This window comes from Amblyomma americanum, chromosome 4 (assembly GCF_052857255.1).
Source record: "Amblyomma americanum isolate KBUSLIRL-KWMA chromosome 4, ASM5285725v1, whole genome shotgun sequence".
In the NCBI taxonomy this organism is placed as follows: Eukaryota; Metazoa; Arthropoda; class Arachnida; order Ixodida; family Ixodidae; genus Amblyomma; species Amblyomma americanum.
In genome coordinates, this window is record NC_135500.1 from 174,609,633 (window position 1) to 174,634,783 (window position 25,151).

At 47.5% G+C, this 25,151-nt stretch overlaps 1 protein-coding gene across 1 annotated transcript; it reads right to left on the reverse strand.

Annotated features, from left to right (window-relative positions):
* Positions 1-6,762: 6,762 nt before the first annotated feature.
* Positions 6,763-25,151, reverse strand: LOC144129916 (uncharacterized). Its single transcript, XM_077663975.1, has 10 exons — positions 25,145-25,151; positions 24,317-24,331; positions 23,827-23,848; positions 22,786-22,901; positions 19,649-19,897; positions 16,906-17,131; positions 15,810-15,969; positions 14,129-14,256; positions 6,836-6,965; positions 6,763-6,777 (listed from the first exon to the last, which is right to left on the reverse strand). Exons 1-10 carry the CDS (start codon positions 25,149-25,151, stop codon positions 6,763-6,765), a joined length of 1,068 nt encoding a protein of 355 aa, XP_077520101.1.

A 25,151-nucleotide genomic window follows, 5' to 3' on the forward strand; every position in this document is an offset into this window, starting at 1 on the left:
ATCGGCTCGTGGTCTCAATGCAGTAACTCTGAATTGGCTTCGGCACCGGATTAGTTCCGGTTTCAGATTCGTTACGTCGCTTTGCGTGCGGCTGCGCATGAGTGCCCCTAATCAAGCTGAGGCTAGCTCTCCTCCTGCCTGTACGTTTGAGGGTTCGCTTGAACGTACCGACCTGGCCAGATATTAATGGCACATACGTGCACTAGATCGACTGACTCTTTGCCAAGGGCTGCATTATAGCGGGCTGGGGATAACTTTTGCTTGGTGACGGGAGTCCTCACACGTACGTACGTGTTGTTGGTCACAGGAGATAATGCAGCACCTGGCTGCGCTTCTCCAAGCAGTGATACTCTTCAAGTGAAGCCTGTGACGTGGGATTCACTCGAAAATGGAGGTCACCGCAGGCAACAAGTGCGCATTCGTTAGTACCCCATAGCCAGTGGCACAGTTAAAAATGCCAACCGGCTACATACTTGGGAAAAATAGCATGCCAAAGGCGGTCGAGAGGGAATTAAATGTTTACAAAAGCAAAAATAATGATTCGCTGATGAATATATAACAAGATGACCAAAGCAGAAGACGAAAAAGGAAGAATCGACAAACGTTATGCAAATCATATTCTCATGCTAAATGATAAGTGCGACTATAGCTAACTATAACTATACATTGTTCACGTGAAAAAGTTCGGTTGAAAGATAAACAATTAACTAAGATTAACTAATCAGAATTTCAATTCTTGGTTTTACTAAGGCGAACCGTTTATTTCCAAGCTGGAAGCTGTCAACGTCGATCGAAGGCGAAGTGAGGTCTTGAAATGTCGAAATCGGAATTGCAGCTGGAGATGTCGAGTGTGAAAAAGAAAACGCTTTTGAAAACTCGTTAGGCTTGCTTTCTCTGTCATTGCATCAAGATCAAGTGGCGTCACTCGAATATGTGATGCTAAAAATACTTATGCAGCTCGTGCGTGCTGTGTATGCGTTTACGTTGTTTTCGTGTCGACATCACGTGCAGCGACGCCATTTGATGCACCTTCCACAGGGGAAAATTACGGAGTTTACTTACGTGCTGTGATTGCGAAAGCATGCACGCGGAGTGTTCAGCTGCGGTGATGGCCTACTACTCTAATGCAGTCCCCAGTGAAGCTGATCTGCTCGCGCCACCCGAATGGAATAAAGTTGATGAAGACGGCGATACCCAAACCGAGCTCGAGAGACTGTCAGTTTAGCGCGCGGATTGTTGTGCTGCGGCGATGGTGTAGTGCTCCGATGAAGTGGCCAGTAAAGCTGATATGCTTGCTGCGGCCTTGGTTCGAAAGTATTTTTTTTTTCCCTGGTGATATAGGCACTGCCGATGACGTCATGAGGTCACGTGGGTTTTGGGTTCGTTTCTCTAGAAGGGAACGCCGGATTTTCTGACTGATGGGTCATATAATGCTTTCGCGTTAAAAGCAAACCTAAGGAGCGTTCGAAGATACCTTTTTCGTGCTCGATGTCTCGAACCACGTTGCCGATTCGCAAACTAAGAAAAAAAGTGAGCTCACTTGTGACGTTGACTGCCTTTGATTTCGCAATATAATCTTGTGCTCTGGAACAACAACTTGATTAGGTAAGTTTAACTGATTGTCTTTTGATAAATAAATAATGCCGACCATGCCACGCAACCAACCTGCACAGACTGCACCCGTTTATCTTTCACGATTTTGGAAAAAGAAACCTATGCCGAATAATTTGAAACACCGGGCAAAGTAGAGACAAACAGGCGCAATTGCACTTAAAGTGCTCCTCATTCATTCTTGAAGATAGCATTCCTGTATTGCAGTACCCGCCGCGGTGGCTCAGTGGATAGAGCGCTAGGCTGCTGAGCTGCAGGACCCTTAAATACCAGCCGCGGCGGCCGCGTTTCGATGGAGGCGAAACGCAAAAAATAATAATAAGGTCACCCGTGGTCTGTGTGATGTCCATGCACGTTAAAGATCCCTAGGTGGTCGAAATTAATCCGGAGCCCTCCACTACGGCGTGCCTCACAGCCCACGTGTCACTTAATTTAGGGGCGTTAAACCGCGCAAGTCACGGGAGATGTACAGGGTGTTACTCTATACAATAAGAGAGTAAGATGTCCTCTAGCGCCCTTCCTTTTATAAGGGCAGGGCAAGTATCGGAGTAGATTTCGATCTATAAATATGCGGAACGCTTACTCTTGCCAATCGGAGGCGGCTTTTAAATGCGGAATAGAAGGTCCTGATGTTAACCAACAGAACAGATTGAAACCTCGGTTAAAATCTTCGTCGCTACTAAAGCCTCGCACGTTTTGAGGAAGGAATTTGTTTCCGTTGCCAACCAAGTATTCCGTATTTTTAGTGATGAGAATGTACCCCAGGGCTTGGGCAGCATACTTTGCCCCTTAAAGGGAGTGGGCTATATATAACTAGGACAGCTTACTCCCTTTTCACTCCTTTCGTGTTTAGAATGTACCTTTCATATTGCTTGTGCCTTATGTTCGTAAACCTCCGCACACAAGGTCGCATGGTACATTTATTAGCTGGCAGGTTGCCATGCAATGCGTCTTCACGTGGGCAGCGTGGCGCAGTCCAGAGGGCGAGCAGAGTTGCGCGCCTGCACGGCGTCCACCGTCTTGCGGGCGGCGCGCGTGAGCGAGAAGCTGCCGAACTTGTTCCAGCTGGAGCACGCGTTGGACCAGTCGTCGAACTCGGCGTCGAAGAGGGCAACGCCGATGTGCCGGACGCCTTTCCCGACGACGTTCCACGCCTTGCACACCTGGAGATTTTCAATAGCCGCGTTGCCGTGAATGCTAAGAGGCACGCAGACGACCCTTATAAGAATGGCCTATAGACAGTCTATAGACTTCTGATAGACTCTATTGCCTTCCTAGAGATGTTTATTTCTGTCACCTCATAGTCTTAGACTCTCTATAGACAAAAGTCTACTAAAAGTGTATGGCCATAAATCTAAAGATTGTCTATAGACTGCAATACAGGATTTGTATTGCCTATAGACTGTTCTCTGGGGTTCGTCTGTAGAGTGTGTATAAACTTTATAGACAGAAGTCTATAGACTGCCTAAAGAAGTTTTTGTAAGGGCGAACCGGATAAAAAATTGCAGGACGGTTACCACTGCGTAACGCGAGATTTAGCGACAGCTGTTAAGGTATTTATATTGCCCCCTTACATTAACCCGCTACCCGTTTCCAGGGTCCACCTCCGGGGCCGAAGACACTCGTGCCGTTAACTCTTACCTTTTTTTTTCTACGCACGTGCGGCATCGAGTCGATGCCTCTTGGAAGGCAGGGGGGTAATGTCACACTGCAGACACTCTGCCGACGACACCTTGTGGCTGAAACTTATACCTTAGCACGTGACCGAGCGTCTTCTTTGTCTCGAATGAGCGCGGCTGTTCGGCGATCCTCGCCCCAGTAAACGGCTGCGCTGTCTACTTCCTGCTACGTTTGTCGGTGACAGTTGCGGTGGAGAATATGAGAGAGACTTCATATCTGTATAGTCCTCAATTGAGCACTCTTCATTGTCTCACGGAGTCTCAACGCCAGAACAAAACCAGGAGACGAAGAAGAAAGGGCTAAAGTAATTGTCCGAGACATTACTGGAGCTTTTCTAACAATTTTATTTTGCCGATATAACAAAGTTCATTCATTCTTTTTAGTTCTCCACACCTACTCGTTCTTCGACAAGCGCTCCTCTCCAGTCCGCCGCTCTGACGGACGGCGCCACCGATAACCCTTTCCTGGGCGGGGCATTTCGCAGAGGCTAACCCGATAGATGGGCCGTGTTACATTCCTCCCTGCTCCTTCCACGGTAATACTTCTCCTCCTCCTTCCAGCGTGACTACCCTCCGATCGAGCTCCTCTGCTCTCGCAATACCCTTTTCCTCCTACGATCACCGTCCTTCGGATGGTTCCCGTGGTAAGCACCTTTCTCCGACTCACGTCGCGCCCTCCTTCTTCCACGGTAACTACCCTCCAAGTGGTTCCCATGGCAACGCACCCGGCGGTTACGCCGACGACTACAACATACTACTGTTGCTACTATGCGAAACCCAGGAACGGTCGCTTAACAGCTGTCGCAGTAAAAGTAAAAAAAACAAACTGAGCTCTCGACATCCTGTGCATGCTAACATAAATTGGTTTGACGTTTTCAGCAGATCAAAGACAATTCCACCGTACATCTCGTTTGTGGTCTTTTTCTGATATTCCCTGCTGATATTCCGTTTAAGTAGCAAGGGAAGAGTACTTTCGGGCCGTCCATAAGACCTATAATGCTTTGGAACTAAACGCACTAAACAAGTCATGCATACAAATGTTCCGCATTTTATTAGTAGCCCCATGAGGCCAAAATCTGTCGCCTGCCAAACATTTCGCCCATTGGCTGCATAGGGAAGAGACGCCCCCAGACTGGAGCACTCTCATTGGCTGAATGGTTTATGGATGTGATGTAACCAGACCGGAAGTGACGTCACTTCGGGTAAAGTCATCAACTGCTGCGAATGCTATCTTATTGCCAACATAGAATAAAAATCGGTGTCCTTGTGAAGTTTTTGTGTGTTTTTCGGACAACCCGCAAAACAATCCTGCCACCTCATAGCCGTAGCTATACGTCGCTCGCACACTGGTAACGCTTTCATGAAGTTCTGGACAAAGGATGGCGCAGCAGTAAGACCCACCAAATTACCGACCCGCGAGAACACGAGGGAGGCAGCTGTACTTGCCTTTGCGAAAAGCGTTTCCTCGTTGTCGAAAACGAAGGCCAGCGCTGTGCTGTCGTCGTAAGTGGTCATCACTTCGTGAGGTTTGTCCCTGGACACATGGTCCGCGTAAGCGTAGTGATGCTTGTTGCATATCTGTGAGGAGGTCAGGCCGTAGAATTAGAGTGAAAGCGGAAGACTTCACTGAGGGAATGAGTCCATTGTGAAAGTGTTGATGAATGTTTCATGAAGGCAGCTAGCTATTCGGCAGGTAGCGTTAGTATCGTTGGAGAGCCAGCAGGATTACTGCAAAGCAATCTTCGAGGGTAAATAAATGTCAATCTTAGTAGACGGCCGTCCTTGCGCGGCGCAGCGACACATTTGCAGCACAAACTACTCCGAGGATGACGTTCCCCTTGGAGGTTCTGGAATGTTTTTTGACGGTGTAAATGCGTGTCTCATATTTGAGTCCTTTGTCGATAATCGTCGAGCTTCTCAGGGGCAGAATGTAGTAAGCACCCTCTGCAGGAGTGGTTATAGTGAATCTACTTCGAAACATGAGAGAGAAAAAAAAAACGACCCGAGCGCAGAATACAAGTGCAAAACTAGGTCGGTATACGGACGCTACACCTGATCACTATCGCTGGGATGAATGATTCTGTTCTTAAAAGAGTATAAAGGCACTAAATTTTGATTGCATGTTTTTTTGTTCGTAAAGACTCATGGGAAATTACTACCAGATCACCACCTCACGACTACTAAATATAATTCACTTTCTCCTCTCAAACTGTTCCAGTTTCGGTTTCAACAGCCGAACGATGACCACATGGAGGAAGAAAAAACTTCCTTTCTTCTTTTTCTTCCTCCATGGATTATCAGGACGTCGAACATGGAGGAAGAAAAATATGACGTCGAAGGTCAGTACACGTCACGTCAGTCATGAAAAAACTGCAATATAATCACTGCTTCTTCTTATACGTTTTTATCCTGGCTCTTGAGGCAGGCTGGCTTTAGCATTTTAGAAAATTAGAACGACGCAGCAGCAATTACATCGCAGTTGCTCATGCCTCACATGATATATACTGACATTTGACGTCGAAGTCATTGTTCGGATGTTGAAACCAAAACCCGGAACAGCATGACAGAAAACAACTGAATTTTAAATTATCTAGCAGTCGTAGGGGAAAAACACGCGGTGTTCCATCAGTATAATGCCCTACGCAACATAACAAGAAAACCCGCAACCAAAAAGTTGGTGTCTATACTTCTTTTAAAATATGTATGCGTGACACTTCTAGTGTCACTGCTTTTTCTTGTGTACATTTTGCGAACTTCAGTGAATCGACTGGCCAGTAATTCACAGATCACGACCGTGTCAAAATTTGCATAGCTCAGTGAACAATGGAACACTCCAGGTGATAGCTACAATTAAGCCAAAGAAAATTTTCATTCAGAAGCAGTTTTATGGCGTACGATATATTGAAGGTTTGCCATTCGTGAAAGAACATCAAGACTTCCTGTTTCGTAATACAATGCATTAAAAAGCCAATGTATTCATCTTACCGCTAACGACGATCGATTATTAGAGTGAATGTAATGCGAAGTATTTAGATTGATCTTTCGCGGCTAATCAAAAAAAAAATTGCGGGGAATTAGCACGTACGCCTTCACTTTCTCTAATCCTTGCTTACACTTCAGACTATCGGCTGTCTGCGAGCTTTTCTTTCACGTGATGCATGTTATGTAATAGCGCGTAATGGTTTCACGGTAAGGAATGCGAACACTACGTAAAAGGTATGTTGCCCTCACAGTTACGCGGGAGTCCACTTGCTTTGCAGCTCCGAGCTTGAACGATTTGCACTTAGCGCCGACCGCGTAGGCGCTCCTGTTGCTTCCTCCCACCAGAGACGAGTACCAGCGTCCAGCTAGAGACATCGACATCAGCACCCTGGTGTTCGCCCCGAAGGGAGGCCTTCGCCGGCGCAAGTAGTCCAATGTGCTTTCCTGCGGACCGGTGAACAAAACCTTACTAAGTACTCGATGTACTTTACTATGTCAGGTGATCCTAGCAATTGGAAAGAGTAGGTATGAAGGGGAGAGAGAGAGAGAGAGCGTCTACTTGCAATGTTCGGTTGATGGTTGTCGACAGGCTTGCCCCACAATGTCGACCCTGTGATGCGGCAGTGCGTCCCGCTCGCCTGGTTACTGGTGCCGATGTGTGTACGCAAGATGGCAAGCTGAATCACCCCCGTTCTGCAAGGGTTCGTACCCGACAAAGCTCTGAGCGAACGTATACGAAACAATGCAGGGCTCCTGAGCTCGTGCGTATACGTGGGGATGTTGGAATATGTGAAATACAACAGTGAGCCTATCATTGAGATTTTGGGAATGTTTTCATGAGCAAGTAGGGAGCGAGAAAAAGATCAAAATTTGCGACAGCGGCTTGATTAGTCTTGACGAACTTTTGTTTGGGCTGGTTCGGGCTGCTGCTGCTGCACTGCTGTCTTTTACATCGTGGTTAGGGCTGACATGAGACGAGGCAAACGGGAAGTGAATGAAGAACTGTAGTTATCTATATCATCTTCGCGAAATGAGTTTTAATGATGGTATACGCAATTGATACTCCCTTCTGCTCGAAGACGTCTGGGGGTCAATCGCGAAAACGTCACCAGAAATTTATAAGCAAACTATAAATGTCATGAAAAATCGGCGCGCGCACCAGTTTAAAGTTTTAATCGAAAGCAATTTCTAATGGCAGAGTTTTGTGAGTCCATAGACAAAAATTCGAAAGTTATGATTCACAACCTCTTTTGTATACGCTTGATCAGGTGTGTGATATGCTCTCTCTTTGTACAGTGACAGAAGATACATTTCTGCAGACGAAGTTGATGACGTCACAGTCGAGCTTTCCTGCGAAGGCGGCGGCATAACGCGCCTCCTATCGAGTCCCACAGGACGGAGCAGAGGCCGCCAACCGCAGAGCGAGCTCAGTCTCGGAGAAGATAATCCACTCAACTCAGGCCGAAGCCATTAACCATTATACGGATGCCTGCACCGTTCCTGCTTACCGACTGGTTGCCACTGATTGTAACTGCTTGGAATTCAGGTTACTGGTTTTGAAATTATCTGCGTATAGACAACTAGTTTTTTTTAATAAACTATATATCTTGATGTTGGCCTCAGTCCGTTTGCGTTTAAGACATGGCCCAGGTACTCAACTTCTGTCGCTAGAAATGAACACTTCTCTAACTTGAGCTTGAGGCCTGCTTCCTGTAGACGTTGTAGTACACTGGCTACGTTACTCAAGTGATCTGCGTCGTTCAATCCTGTTACCAAGATGTCATCAAAGTACACAGTGACATGGCGCATGTCTTGTAGCAAATTTTCCATTTCTCTCTGGAATATGGCCGGCGCTGAAGCTACTCCGAAAGGTAGTCTGGTGTACTGGAAGAGGCCTTAATTGAGGCTTGTTGATGGTCACTAGCCTCTGTGAGCTCGTGTCAAGTTCTACTTGCTGGTAAGCGTCTTTCAGGTCCAGCCTCGTAAACTTTTTGCCACCTGAAAGTTTCGCCCAGAGGTCCTCGACTCGCGGCCCAGGATATTTTTCCAGCACTGTGACACCGTTAATTGTGGCCCTGAAGTCGCCACATATGCGCACGCGGCCGTCTTGCTTGATCACAGGAACAATTGAGGCTGCCCACTCAGACGTTCTGACGTGTGTAACTACCCCTTCTCGTTGCATACTTTGCAATTCTTCTGCAACTTTGTCATGCAGTGCGAAATGAATTGTTCGCGGTTTGAAGAATTTATGAGCTGAATCTTCCTTGACAACAATTTTGGCTTTCGCGCACGCCTTTGAATGCTCCTAGCCCCTCTGAAAATACTTCTTTGTAGCAAGTCAGCAGCTCGTCAACGCTCGTAAGTGAGCCAACGGATCTGGCGTCATTTAGGTCGAGATGCAGTGCACTGATCCAGTTCTGTCCGAGAAGGGTTGGACACTGATCCGGGGGTATACAAACAAAGGCAGTGTTGCCTCTCTTCGTCGGAACTGGACTGAAACGGTAACCTTGCCCCTAACGGATGTCAGTCTTCCGCAATAACTCTTCAGAATTACGTCTGATGGGTCTACAGAGAGCTCGGGAAACCGCTGTTGGAATGCGATCTCCCCCATTACGGAGAGGAGGAGGAGGAAAAACATTTATTCAGAGCACAAAAACTGGGTGGGTTCAGTACGAGAACCCATTGGTCGCCATCATAATCCGGCCCCTCTCAACCAGCAATTTCTGGTCGAGTGGGCTGTGGCTATGAAGGGTTGCCTCCCAGCGCTCATGAGTCGGATCGGGATTGCTGTCCAAGTCTGGGTTTTCGTGACATTCCCAAACCGCGTGAAAGAGTGTGCCAACTGCTCCACAGAAGGGGCAGGACGAATTGTAGGTTTCTGGGAACCATTTACTCATTAGGTAAGGATTGGGCAGAGTATTAGTTTGTAGTCGCCTGATTATGTGCTCTTCATATTTACTTAGGGTTTTGTGAGGAAGAGGATATTCCCTTCTTGTGATCTTATAGTACTCCGTAATTTCACACTGGCCCTCGTGTCTAGCTCCATTCTAAGAGGCCTGCCTGCGACTTGCAAAAATGCTACAAACGGAGGAATTTCTTTCTCGCTGTTCATCTGCCACGTCTCGTAGACCTGTGACTGGATTCCAGGAAGATTTCCACTGTCCGCAAGGCTGTGAATTGGCTGCTTTTGTTGCCTTCGCCTGTTGTGCTTCCATGACACGTTCTCTTGCTTCGTGTCGGCAGCCTTTGAGCGGCATACTCTGGCCAGATGCCCCATCTTGCTGCATGCTTTGCACGGGGGATATGGCGTGCTGGCATAATGTTGCGTAGTGCGGCTCTCCACAGCGATAACAACTTATCGTCTGTTTCATTTGCGCTCTCATCGCACTGTGAACTGTCTGCGCTTCCGCCATGCCCTGAGCTTGAATCAAGTTCGGCTCTTCAAGCATGCGCCGTTGCATGGGTGGTGGTGGTGAAAAACTTTTATTGGCTAGAAAAAAGTATTTACAGGGAGGTATGATATGGACCGACCGTTAAGGGGCCGGCCCTCACAAACACTAGGTGAGGTCCCTGGTACGTAACCCCAGTGGCGTCAGCCGCTGCCCGCGCACGCTCAACCAAGGCCTTTTGAGCCTGTAGGTCAAGCAGCCGAGCAGGGTCGCCTCCGAGTCCTCCCGGGTGGGGTTGGGATGAGGGGGGATAGCAGGGTTGGAGGGACAGGCCCACACCATGTGGTAGATGTCCGAAGACTTCTCCGCACAGTGCGGACAGCTGCCCGAGAAAGAAGAGTCAAAATGTTTGAGAGCTGCCGGGCCCAGCAAAGTATTAGTATAAAGGCGGAGCAGAAGCCGCCGCTCCTCCGCTTTTGAGAGGCCTTTACACGGGCGCGGATAAAGGCTGTGGCCAGATTGACTAAGTAAAACAATGTCTTGGAAAGAGTAAGCCGGTGTGAATTCGAGCTCTTGGTCGTCGGGGTGGGAGGGGAATGCCCGGTGAGAATGCGCGCGGGCGGCGGCATCAGCTGCCTCATTTCCCTCAAGACCCATGTGAGCAGGAGCCCACACAATAGTCCGGTGAGCGGGGTCCCCGGTGTAGACGCTGCTTTGGAGAAGGCGGTAGGCTAGGTACGGTACCCAGCCCTGCTCAACGTTCTGACAGGCCCCTCGCGAGTCGGAAATAATTGTTTTGGAAGTGGGATGAGATGCAGCCAATGCTATTCGGTCATTCCAGCTCCTATAGGTGGCGCGGCGGCAGTGCGACATGGCGGAAGAGGCGGTGATGGCGTCGATGCCATAGCGTGCGTCTCTATACAAGCAAAGCGGCTTCTTGACGTTGTGGCACCTTTGGTGTGATTTTTAGAGTGTAGATAAGCAGCAGTAAATTATTATTGGTTATAAATAAGATCCTATGCTTGAGTTTGGCTGCATTACAGGCTCGAAAAATTTTTTTATCGATATGAGCGTGGAATCCCTAGTTCGCAAGTGCCGCGCGCGCAAAAACCCCGTTGGCGTTGAAACTTGCGAACTCAGCATGGTGAAATGCGACGAGCACTTTAAACTGTAATTTTTTGCGCGTTCACTTTCTTCTTTCGGCACTCACCCGAAAGCGGAAATAAACGACTTGAATGATCCACACAGTCTGACGCTATATTTCGAGCCTACACGACGGCGGCCCTTATCCGCGTAAACACGGTATGTGTATTTATTGCGTGCTGATCTTATAAGGACACAACTAAAAAAAATCACCACTTGGTAACACTGGTCATGGTCCGCAGCGTAATATTACAATGCCTACCAATTACAACAGTGATCAAAATCAACTTTTTAGCGTTGGACTGCATCAAACAAGCCAGAAACGTCAAAATCCTTGAGCCTACAATTGTTTAGGTAAACAGAAAACATTTACCAGTGGTCTACATTTTCTCACGGAGGAATTTTGTTCGGTGGTCCTGAACGTGGACGGAGCTTTCCTGCAGATTTAATTGTATCCGACTGTAGTCCGTCTGCAGCGCACGTCCCAGGGGGTCGTCGAAGCTTTATAATACAGTCGAAATTAGCGCTCAAAATATGTTTTTGACTAGCGGGGGAAAACGCTGTAGAGTGAGCAGACGACAGTTGCTAAGAAGCGTTTGCAATTATTCATTCACTTTACGCATTATATCCGAGGAATAAAGGTACAATTGTGAAGTTCTTGCCATTCATATCGCTCTTTAGCAATCAAGTCGTGGCCAGAAAGCCGTGTTTAATCTAGACCAGAATGAACTGAAGCGTGATGAAAAATCTGTTTTCTGCAAACATCCGCCTTAAAATATAACCAATATACTCCATATCATTTCAGTGTTTAAGCACCGCACTGCTTTCATGCAGCTGTAATAGGCTACGTTGGTAGCATGAACAAAACTCCGAATAGGAATGCATTGACGACACGGTGTCGTGGCATCAACATAGTATGTTGCTGATTAACAGACGGGTCATTGGGCTAAAACTTGTTACCAACCTGCAGAATGAACTTAATCTCTGATTTTTGAACTCTTTACGTGCTGGCCGAAACAACATGTTTGCTATTTGGAATGTTCGCAGATTGTAGAACAACAGAATATGCTAATTTCTGACGCGTATCTGAGGCTCCAAACCACTGCGATTGCACGCGCCGCGCAGAGCGATCACCGGCTCGCCGCTTCAGGAAGAGGTCGCGTGGCGCCGCCACCGTCGCTGGAACGACCGAATGGCGACCTCCTCCGCGTGTGTTATGTCACGGGCTCGAAAAGTAAGGCCGTTCACTGAAAGCTTTTTCAGTGATGTGATGTAGTCGCTGACAGATTCCTCCGGTTGGCGAGAGCGACTATTGAATCTGAAGCGGCCGACCACCACGGAAGGCTTAGGAATGTAGGGGCCCGAAAGCACGGAGAATATCTCGTCGATGGAGACTTGATGTGGAGTTTTAGGCGTCAGCAGGCTCCGTAGTAAGGAGTAGGGGCTGGACCCACAGCATGTCATGAACACGAACCTTTTCTTCTCCTCTGGAACGCTGTTGGCGTCGAAAAACAGCTTGACTCGCTCCAAGTACTCCGTCCAGTCTCCTCCTTCCCCGTGGAATGGCTCTAATGCTCCGTAGGTCGGCATGGTTGCTGATAGAGTCACTAAATAGTTGCAGATAATGCGATGCTGGAAAATGTTTACCTCGTCGCCAGAATTGTTATAGCATTATAAGGGGGCGAGCTTGGAAGCGAATGCCGCAACGGGTCATCGACGTGCCCTAAGGAGGGCGCGGGAAGAGGCGCCCCGTAAACCGACAGTACACGTTGGTCGCGGGAGTTACTGGTTCCTCTCCTTGAAAAGCGGGGGAGCGTTTTATATCTTTCCCCTTTCCCCTTTTCCCCGTGCAGCTGGTTGCCGCTGAGAAGGCGCCTGCGGTGTCCTTCGCGTCTGCTGCCTTGGGGAATCGTCACAACTACTTTTAGTACACTGTGCAGAAACACTAGTAAGGCCTTGACTGTCATGCGTAAGGACGTCAGAACTTATATGAGGATAAAAGAATTGTACCATTCGCATATAAAATGAATTCTGAAGAGCTAGTTAGGTCAGGGGGTAGTTCATAAAGAACTAAAACCAAAAATAAAAGAGGATTAAGAACTCGGCCCTAAAGAACACCAATGTTAATATTTTTTTCAGAAGACGCTAGAAATGCTTGCAATTAGGTCACGGTTATATGAGTAACTGCGCAGTAAATTTAATTGGGTCCCCTGGATACCGTAACTCGCGAGCCAAGAGCATGCCTTCTAAAATTTGCTTTTGTCGATTTTTAATCTGCGCTGGTCAGTTAAAAAAAATATATTTCGAGGTTAGTAGAACACCCAGCTCGAAATCCATCGTTTAAGATGTAACAAATGAAGCTTTTCTGGGTAGTTTGACAGTGGACGATGAATTACCTTTTCAGTTATTTTACTGAAAGGGGGAGAATAGAAATAGACAGGTAATAAGAGGAACCATTTGTCACTTTTTTAAAATAGTGATTGACTTTACTTATTATTAATTAATTGGGAAACACCTGTTTTGAAAATTAGATGCTTTAAGCAACCACATCTGCAATAATACCAATTATTCTTTTCCCACGACTTGCATGGGGGTTATCGAAAACTGCGCCAGAAAGCTTCAGACTCAAAACTATGTTTCTTATTTCATGAGGTGATCTTGAACAAAGAATGATATTGAGCAACGACAAGCCAAATCAAGAGGTGCTGAGAAAGATGTCGATGAGATGTCGACAAGATGTCGATGTCGGTAAGGTCGGGTAAAGCTGATCCTGCATGAGTTATATACCTTTTTCAATTAGACATTAATGCGGAAAATTGAATTTAGGTCTACTTTTACCGCTTTTTTTCAGTTTATAGTCTAAACCGGAAGTCTGACCCCTGGTTGTAGTGGGCGTATCATTTGTGGAGTTCATGGTAAGGTTTCATCACGGACGATTGCTTTGTGATATCTATGTGATTTAATGTTCATAGAAATTATTTCTTGAGGCCTTTAACAGCATTCTCAAAGCGTTACTAAATTGTTGAAGTGCTTAAGTTTGGCGTTGTACAGACGTTAAAAAAACTTAAGCGTTTAGTGGCAGCGTTACTGAATTTAGTACGAGCCAACTGATCGTTGTTTTATCAAGTGAAAATTTTCAATCGGTTCGATATTAATTGGACAAATTTAGTACAACCGAAAAATTTTTTAAAGAAGGAGATATCGCTAATGTCTGTACTGTTTTGAAAGCGAAAGAATATCGGAGAGCGATCAGTGATAGTAAATCGAATAATAAATGCTGATCGCATCAAAGCGCAAAGCAGACATCGTAGAATGTTTACTCACTTCGTCGCCTGCTCGAAGGTTCTGTATATCTTTTCGTTGGCGTTCTTCAAGTACGCTATTCCTAGAGCGATGTACTGCTTGAAACTGGAGTTATTAGGGGCGTGGGCGGCGTGCAGCCTTCTGATAAGCTGCGCGGTATAAGACAAAGAAGCAAAAAAATTTCACAGGAGCACCTAATTACCTCACGTGTTGTTAATGCAATAGGATTAGAATCTGTTGATGCTTTTGCCAGAAGTGACGTCTCATCCGGTATGGTATGCCACTTCCCTCCAGGAAATGGGACTTCGTCTGGTGACATCCCTTCCCATTCAGCCAATCGGTGAATTCTATGACGATACAGTTTCTTCGCGATGAGCCTTTTAATTCTATCGCATTAAAAATAAGAGAGTATTTATTACAGTCGCGTGTCTTGGAGCTTATAGAGATGGAATTTAACAGTACAAGGGATCCACGTAATTGAACTCGACGCGAGCGAATCGACTCACAAGCAGGGTTGAAAATTGGGAGGGACACTTAAGTTCCGCCTTAAAGGGTATGACTCGATAGCGTTAATGGGTTAATGCCCATATATGCGAAAATTGGTCATTCTCTACTTAACATTCGTAGATCCCATGTGAGTCCTCATACCACCCCTGGCGCAGTGGTGCAGCGGTCATTAGTGATGCGCCACTGCCCTGCGATGGCAGGTGATGCCACCGCTGTGGGGATTGAGCGAAGCAGGTTGCTCTTCCCGCGCAACTTGTCGCGACCAATCATTAACTTCCGCCTTCCACGGTTGGCAGTTTGCGCACAATCTGGTAGGCAGGTTGCGATAATGCTACAAGGCCACGTGACCTAGGTGGCCCACCTGCCACCTAGGTTGCTTCTGTGGGGATTTTTCGTGGAATTTTTGCTCACGGTCAACGGCGCCGACGCCAATTTTTTTTTTGCACTTTTAGCAGGCTGATATCGCCACGTCCGCGAGAGTTCTGAGTTCTTTAATTGGTGCGAATAATGATTCAAGGCACGCACGGCGTTTGCGAAGAGGAGGACAGGTTGTGAGGGGAGGAAACTGCCGCACGTAGCCATCTGCGTAACGCTGCGCCCCTCTTCGCAAGGTGGTCTTTAAACCGACCATATCTGGCGCAATAATTATGAGAGTGGCCGAAGAATTATCGCCGGAAAATAACACACGAACGGGGACAGTGACTTTCCTTTGCGGCGAAAAGTTACTGCGCTTCCCTTACTCGACCCGACCGCGATTACATGTGCAGGCGCGGACATTAGTAAACGGAGCACGCTATTCCGTAGTAACTGCAATCGCACCTTCCCTATCGGACATGAAATATTTGTTCACGAGCAAGCGCGCTCGCGTCTGCTATCAGCCTTGGCATTACAGAGCCCCCAGTTACAAATAGGCATCGCGTGAAAAATGTTAGAAGGAAATACTCATAGCATGCTCCATTTACTTTTATCCGCACCTGTACCTTGAAGAACGGCTCGGACTGAATGAGATCACGTAGGCGTGTTGACATAGTTTCTAATCAGACTGCCGCGCTCTGCCCGAACCTGTATATCTACATGATCCCGAATGGCAAGCTCCACCCTGACAAGCAGAATTACGCCGATTTTCGTCAAGTACATGTAAAGAGTACATACACGTGGCATAGTGAGACGTAAGGCAATCCGTGTAACAACTCACCTTCAGAAGGCGAAGCATGGCGACCATGTCGCGTTCCCCGGTGCGGTTTGTCGGGATGAAGTCGAGAACGCCGTAGTGATAGACGCCTGAGGCCCATAATTTGCGAAATGTCGCCTTTCCTTTCATGGAGGAGATGTCCATGGTCGCCTTGTCAGCACCTCTGAAAGACGACCCCGTGGGAAAGGAGGCCGCATGTAGCTGATGCTTTGCCACGCGTGCAAAACGATGCGCATGATTTAAAAATGAAAAATAAGTCATATTCGTCGTGGCTCCTGTGCCGTATGCTCCCGCCTTCGTCTTCGCGAGCTCACGATGACCTGCCAATGTGGTTCAGCAACCAGGGCGTCTGCTGCTGAAGACGAGGTCACAGGATCGAATCCCGCCCCCATTTCAATGGAGGCGAAATTCATAATCGTCTGTGTGCTGCGCGATGTCAGTGTACGCTAAAGAACCCTATGGGTGGTCGAAATTAATAAGAGACCCTCCATTACGGCGGCTTTCTTCTTTCACTCCCTTCCTTATCCCTTACGGCACGGTTCGTGTGTCCAACGAGAGCGCGGTAGCTAATGTGCCTTCTTTTCCTTACAAGTTGACGTTAAGGAATTTAAGCCCAAAGCAGAAGCAGAGGTGAGCAAGGCACCTTTAGCATACCGTGTACCATGTTACCGTTACTGTTACCGGAGTACCGGGAGCCCGCCCACCGCCGCTGAGCACACGCTGATAGGTCCCGATGCTGCAGGCGCACGTGCAGCTGCCGGGTACCTGGCGCCATATGGCGCCGTCAAGGCGATTTGCTCATGCGCATTGGTTGCGCGCGGGCTCCCGGTGCTCCGGTACCGGTAACGATATACATCTTTAGCATACCGTGTACCGTGTTATCGTTACCGGTACCGGAGTACCAGGAGCCTGCGCGCAGCCAATGCGCATACGCAAATCGCCTTGACGGCGTCAGATGGCGCCAGGTAGCCGGCAGCTGCGCGTGCGCCTACAGCATCGGGACCAATCAGTGCGTGCTCAGCGGCGATGGGCGGGCTGCCCGTCCTCCGGTAACGTAACGTTAACACGGTGTCTAGTACAAAAGAGGAGCGCGCCTCACGTGTACGCCACCGCAAGGCCGCGCTCGGTGACCCTGTAGGACTTGAAGGCTTTCAGGACGCGCCGCAGGTCCGGCGCGAATCTGGCGCTCTGGAACGTGTTGGCCTTGTTCGCGTAGAGCGAGTCGTAGAAGACGATGTCGCACAGGCGGTCTGGTGGGAAGCGCATCTTCCGATCGGTGCGGCTGCCGAACACGCATACCAGCGGTGCCTTCGCCATCGGCTTCTCTGAGAAACAACAAAATGCCAACGAAGCTGACTGGACCGTCGAAATTATGCAGGTTTCGAATGAACTTGCATTACAAAAGGAGGGGGATATATCCTGATGTGAACTCATCTATTCCTTGAGTGAAGAGCGCCCAAGATTTTTACAGCTGCACGAGAACGATTACACTGTGAGGCGTCAACGACAGTACTCTGCAATACAGATACTTCAGCCTAATCTACCGTCTCCTTACTCTACCCTGACCAAAACCGAGAAGGAGGTATGGACTCCGTGCGCTGGTATAGTGGCGCCAGCAGCGACCACATCGCCAGCGCCGCCTCGTGGCACTCGCCGCATTAACCGGACGCTCAGTCACGGCCGGTCTCTCGAAGGGAGAGCGCGTGCGCCCTCTTCGAGACTGGCCGTGGTGGCCCAGCGCCTTCCTTCATGCCCGATGCGTTCGCGCCAGCCCGGCCGCATAGCAGACGCGCACTGACCGCGATGCCATTCTAAGTCAATGCCTGCTTTTCTGCGGAATTCAAGGCATTGAAAGCCTTGACGCCACCACTGCTACTGCTACTGCTGATCACTCATTCCGAGCAACCATGATTGTGTTGCAGTCCCGACGGCACTGCAATATCGGGCAGCGCAGTTGAGCTTATTGAAATTAATTAAGTACCTTTACAGTTTGAGAAACAAGGCTCTGACCCAAATAATGAATTCAGCTATGTAATTTACATCCACTGTGACATCGACTATGTGAATGGTCGGCTAGAATTGCGAAAAACGCAAACTTACTACACATATATATCAGATGATAGTGCTCTATATCCTGCAGGGTCGACACTGCTTTACTTTGTGTATTCCCCTCAGAGAAGCATACAAAAAGACGACTGGTTTCTTCCTAAGTATCTTCCACAGGACTTTCATTTCAGGAATTTCATGAAGACACCAATAACATGAATTATTTTGGTCGTATTTCTCTTTTGGTAAATACTTAACTATAGAAAGGCCGCCGCGGTGGCTCAGTGGTTATGGTGCTCAGCTGCTGACCCAAATGACTCGTGTTCGATCCTGGTTACGGCGGTCGCATTTCGGTGAAGGCAAAATTCTAGAGGCCCGCGTACTGCGCGATGTCAGTGCACGTTAAAGAACTCCAAGTGGTTGCAATTATCTGGAACCTCCTACTATGGCGCCCCTTATAGTCTGCGTCGCATTGGGACGATAAACCCAATTAAAATCAAAAGATTAATTCTCGAAATTAAGAGTTCAGTGATGTTGTGAAATCCAAGAAATATATATAGAGAAATTTGAACCACTCTCTATTTTTCTTTTTATTCGTCTAGAACAGGATTTGAGATCTCATAAATGCAACAAATAAAGATACAAAATTTTAAACCACTGAAGGAAATAAAATGATGCAAATAAATACACAAACGCTTAGGTGAAACAATGTGAAAAACGACATAAGCACTCTCAGAAGTACGACGTCGCTCCCACTGCATACACATACGCACGAAAAAAAAAACTAGAAACAAAATTGACACGCTGAACCACAGATGAGCATAACAAACGAAGACTTAAACTTCAGATGCTTGCTCCAAGAACTTCACCGGAGGCCATTTCCTGTGACTGACTAAGCGCATTCCTTCGCTCTACATAAAGACATAAAGCAGCTCCTACCAATGATGGCACGTTCAAAACACCCCAGTCAATGTAAAGCCTTTCCCAGTTCACACTCATGAATTTAATTCAACAGTGCACTCATTTCCAGCAGAACATCTGTGCATGAGCAAGCATGCACGATGTCCAAGGAAAGCGTTTAAATATATTCGGTACCTTGACTGCAGTGTTTTTATAGCTGTTATGACATTGGGTAAACACAGCAGTAGGTAGAGCACCCACAATTAACCAAGTTTGTTTTCGCCCTCGGACGAAACACCTCACCGCTCGCCTCGCTCACTGCAAACTGAACCAGAGAGCTGCGTTGGCTGCGTCCGCCTTTCCCCACCGCTGTTAACCAGGTGGCGCCACTCGCGCGCTCTAAACTGCAGCGCACGGAGTCTATAGCGCCGACTACGAACCGTCACCTTTTTATAACAGCCTTTTTATAACAGGATTTAATTCACGACGTTTCGGCTGGGGAACCAGCCTTTTTCGAAAAAGGCTGGTTCTCCAGCCGAAACGTCGTGAATTAAATCCTGTTATGTTTCTTCAATTTTTGGTGATTTTATATTATATTGACCAAATCAGCTGCCAGAAATCACTCTTGATATATATATATATATATATATATATATATATATATATATATATATATATATATATATATATATATATATATATATATATATATATATACACACACATACGATAACGGCGTTTTAAAGAACTATATTCGGCGATCACAATTAAGTAAAGGAGGCAGGCGCAGTAATCGCTAGTCCGCGCGAGCACAAATACGCCATATCTATTCGAAATCAGAGATTCATATTTGCAGAGCACCGTTCGCAAACAGATTTTCACGCGATGGTGCTCACGCTTGGGCATCTTCGGTGACGCCGAGGTCGGCTTCCGGCTAGTTGCGCCGACGGTGGCTTTTCTGCCCTTTCGGTGCGGATCTGTGGTGGCATGCTCCGCGTCGTCGCCGGAGGTGAATGAGGCGGCACGTCTCGCAGCTGGCTTTTCGGGCTTGTCGTCGCCTTTGGACGACGCCTCGGTCGGCGCCTTGCTCGCGCCGGCGGCTGCTCCGCCCGCGTCTTGGGACTTCGAGCCTGAGCCGGAGCCTCCTGCGAACAATGCCACCGACCGGAACGTTTCATTCACGATGACTACGCGCCCAGGTTATGTTACTGTTGTTTATACTGCAGCATGGGACGGCGCAGCGGCCGCTATAGAAGGTGTTCTCTCATGCCATAGTGGTCGCCATTTTGGTGTCCATGCAACACGGCGAAAGGTTACAGTGCGTGTTTAGTCGGGCTTAACCCCCTCTCCTCCGGCCTACATGGCTGGAGCTGGGCGTTGAACGCCAAAACGGCGCCCGTGACGTCACGTGAATGCCTCCTATGCCGGGTGTTTCACCTAAGATGTTCTGCAAGTTTAGTGCGAGAGCATTACTTGGCTCATTGTGCGAACACCACGCCGTCATAGAAACCCATGGCCGAAACGCGGCACGCAAATGACGTCATCACCCCTCCCGGGGAAATAGGTCGCCGGCGTCCCCACCACCACGTACCTGAAAGCGCGACTGAGGTGTCCACTGACCAAGGGAGCCAGCTATGAGCTTTTCCTTTCCTCAAAATCACCGGAGTCTAAACATTCCGCTGCTTTTCGTGAAAAGGGCAGGAGCATAACAGTCTCAATTTGTAGGTGGACACCACCGCCGACTCCCAGCCCGATTGAGGCGTCCACTAAGCCAATTATACTTGCTCTCGCTCGATCGCATTTACACATCTTAAGAATTGCTTAGGTGCCCCCGTTAATTAAAAAAGAGCGCTTTTTTCAGATATGCATTGTCAGCTAAGACGTCAGCTAAGACGTGCTGACAATATATAGTTTAAGAACCCGTGTCGTAGACAAGCCGGCGTCGTCATTGGCCGTGAGCGAAAAATCCCCGAAAAATTCCCAGAGAAGCAACCTAGGTGCCAGATGGACCACCTAGGTCACGTCCCCCTGTGACGTCATCACAACCTGCCTATCAGATTGTGCGCAAACTGCCAACTGTGGAAGATGGAAGTTAATGATTGGTCTTGAGAAGTTGCTCAGGAACAACAGCGTAGGTCTTAAAAGCCCCACCGGTGGCAGCGGCGAAAAGCCTTTATTGGCAGCCCTTGCCATCGCAGGGCAGTGAGTGGCACATAACTTAACCGCTGCAACCACTGCGGCAGGACTAATATGAGAGCTCCCAGGAATATGTGAACGTGAAGAAGAGAATGACCGATTCCACATGGCAATTCATCCATTAACTCTATCACGCGTCCCCCTCCATTTTTTTAACTGTCACTGTTAGTCTCCTTATTTGTTGAGTGGCCTGTATTGCACACCGTAAGTGATAACAATACAAGCTTTTAGAGTTTCGAAAACATAGTTACCGTCAGCGCTGTGGCCCAACAAACTTTGCGTACATCGTGCCAATAAACAGGCGCTTTCGAAAAGCTTGCATTCAAAGAAGCCCCACCAGTATACTGTAACTCATTGAAATAGTGAAAATTTATTGCGCCACGGTCGCAACGGTAATGACATTTTCGAAATTATAAAAATTGATGTGGATATTACAGGGGCGACACGCCACTCACTAAATAAGAAGACTAACAGTAAGAGTAGAAGGTAATTACTCAATATTAGTTAACCAGTCTACCAGTTAACACGGCTGTATTCTGATGCACTATACCACTGACAATGCTATGCCTAAAAAAGCGCTCTTATAACTCATAAATCCTATTTAAAAAAAAATCACGAAACATTTTAGGCGAAACGCCTGGCATGGGCGTTGCCACTGCAGCTAAGCTGCTTTGGTGATGTGAAATGAAAGGGTTGCACCACGGTTATGCAGATGCCGGCGCTCTTGACGAATCGGGACATTGGGATAGAGAAATAAAACTGTATGTCGCTATTATTTTTAAAGCGTAAACTCAATGTCTATTATGCTGCGTCAACCATCTCATAAAACAAGTATGCCATAGCCTCGCCCACACAGTCTCCACCACCAGCTATCAAGTGACAAAGCAAGGAAAGAGGGTGATACGGCTATCGTTGTGACTCATACTTCTCTGTGCAGGGACGCTATTTTCCTATATCCTTAAGCGGTAGGGTTAATCTAATTTAAAACACTCTATATATTGTACCCAGGAAAAGTATGAAAATACTCTGCTTTGCGAGAGCGCGGATGGATGGCGTCGAGCACGCACAACGGAATGGACACAATGATTTAGAGCCATTTCCGCAGAATATCGTCTCACCATGTCACGCTCAGTAAAATACCCCATCTCCGCTTCACGTCCCATGGAGGAAGGAAAGAATTTAGGAGATGCCGTTACGTCACATTTTCTGCAGCCGGACGTGAAGACTCCCCTTTGCTATAGCCGGGTACAACTCAAGAATGCAGCGGCTTTTCCCCATCAAAGGACCCGCTTCCAGTCAATGGCGTCGGCCGATTCTCATGACCCTGCTTGCGTGACAATGCAGGGAGCGGCATCACAATGGAGAGAGGGGACTTATAGCCTTAGCAGGGTCATCAGTACAGTGAACTACTTCTTCTAGTTCACTGTAGTCATGAGAATCAGCCGACGCCATTGGCTAGAAGGGGGCCCCTTTGATGGGGAAAAGCCGCTGCGTTCTTGAGTTGTATCCGGCTATATAGTAGGCCGCCATCTCAGCGCGTCTGCGCATGCGCAGCAGACAGCTTCGCCCCGGGCACGCCGGGACTCCGGCAACTAATAGACACGCCGATGATGCAGGTGACCCCGCAGCGCTCAACGTTACTATTGGCTGCACCACCGACCAGACTCCCAGTAATCCTTGCAAAAAAAAAAAGCATGACTTCCGGTTTATTTATTTATTTTTTTTTTTTTCATGCAGCTCAGATGGCTAGGGTAGAGCAACGGGGTAGAGTGCCCCAGGGAGGGGGTCAGGCTTTCCTTTCTCTGTGCTTAGTCCGAAGGGGTAGCCCCCGACCTACCGAGTCCGGTGAGGAACAAGAGCGCGACCACGATGACAATGCCGATGCACACGCCCGCGCCCACTAAGATGGCGACCGTCGAGGATTCGGGTGGCGGGTCCTGCTTGGGCGCATCCCTGCGTGAAATTAGCGGCCCTGTTGCAATTCAAACTCGTTTCAAGACAGGCACGCCTTTAACGGCAGCATAGACGCCCGTATTGTGCCCGCGAACTTCTGTGCACCAACTTTTGTCCGCCGCGGGCGCAGTCGAAGTGTAGCGGGCGTGCAGTTACGTCGAAGCGCATGTACCCGTGAAAGGACCATGGACGCCTAAATTTAAGTGCATATTTTCTTCTTCCAAATTATGCGTTAGACATTGGAATACATGGTTCCACCACGTGGAGATCGCTTACTACGGATAAATATACATAACTGAATTCCTTCTTGATGCCGGTTCGGTTTCATCAACCGAACGATGGCTGTGACAAGTGGGAGTACGTGTAATGTCACGTGGAGCATACACACACACAAAAAAAACTGCCGTATAATGGCTGATAAGACGTTTAATTGTTTCCATTCCAGCTTTTGAAGCAGGCTGGCCTTAGGAATCGTAGTGAATTAGGATTACGTTTGAGCGATTATATTTCAGTTTTTCATCCGAAAACAGCATCCGGCTGGTATACCTTCCACATGTTCCGTCCAAAGCAGCAGACAGTGCACCGAAACTTGTTCTCTTCTTGATCGGCTCAGCCAATCTGACGATCCCGCCCCCTATCCCCGGGATCTGTCAACCGACGTGGTGGGTCGAACGGAACCGTAGAGGAAAGATCGTATCAATTAAGTGTTCCCAGATAACGATAACTGAGAGCTGTTCAGAAGAGAATCCGCGTTAGAAAACTGCGAGTTTAACAAGAGTCCCGAGTAAACAGCAACGATAGCCTCGAACAACTGTGTTGCCCCGGAAATTGACAACTCCTGCTGGGCATAGTCACGTGGTTGAACAAATTTTAATCAGCATATTCGGCAGGACTATTCATTTAGGCGCATGTCTTCCGCACTTACTTTTTTACTATCGAAGTAAGATCTGTCGGATGAAGGAGGAAAACCCGCAAACAGTAAATTAGAAGACAACGGAAGGGACAGATATGGCGTTATGAGCGCCGTTTTAAGTTATCGGTCAGTGGTATTCTTACGTTGTTATAAGGAAGCGCATTTTGTTTTGTTCACCTGATATAAAAACCACGCTTTAAACCCAAGAGCCTATCATGAATACAGCGTCAGAATCTGTGGGCTACAATAGACTAACGAAAATTTGCACATAAACATACAGATACGGGGGAAGGGGGGCTGCGGCCTTGTCAGTAAGTTGTCATTACGACAGCTTCTTCTGCAGTGCTCCCTCATCCTATGCACGCATTAAGTGTAAAGAAACATTATTATTAGTATTGTTACATATAAATTTCTGATTACTACCAGTCACTATATAGGTAAGAAATGTGCAGATGAGAAATATTGTTCGAGCAGATGAAATAGAAAAAAAAAACGCGCTTACTTTGAGTGTCGTCGTCTGCAAATAAGAGACGAAAAGACATGGAAGCATTTTATAGCAGTCTGTTCCACTTCACCGTATACGGAAGGGGTCGTGATGCTTTTTTAATGCACATTTTCTTTCAAGAGGCATTCCTTGAGTGAAATCATCTGTACACGGGCACGTTCAGAGACTGAGATATCAGGTGCATTATGCGTTCGTTGGGAGTATACGAATGGTATTTTTCCAAAACCGAGTCGAATACATATAGTGTATAGCGTAAAAATAATTGACACACGGTTACAGTAGTCAGTAATGCGAAATTTGAGCGCAGCTCGTCACACGTCCCACGAAGTCAGTATATTAGCTGCATGGCCGTTGTGTCAAACCCATAGTAAAAAATAACGTTTTGCTACTGATGACGACAACGAATAAACTAGAACAGTATTTGTGAATCATGGCCTCCAGGATCGGTCATAAAGGCGACGGTGTTTGGTAAACCTGCCTGAAACCTGAAGCCTTGCCCAGTCTTGGGGTCCACACGCAAGAGGATTAATTATCACCCCCGCCACGCGATTGAACTGCATCACGGCGCTGAACCCTCTTTCCTAGGGTGGCACACTACTCTTTACCCCGTTTTTTAAAGAGTCATCGAAGGAAACTACGGTCTGCCTTATTTAAACTTTGCACCAATTATTTGACTACTATATTCGGAAGCTTTTAATACATTCGTTTATTTTCGAATTTTTAATATGCACTGTTTGTTTCGTTCAGCGAACCGAATATGGAGAAAGTTCGACATGCTATTCCGAAGTTTCAAATGTTGCTAAAGTATACGTTATGGCGACTTACCACTCAT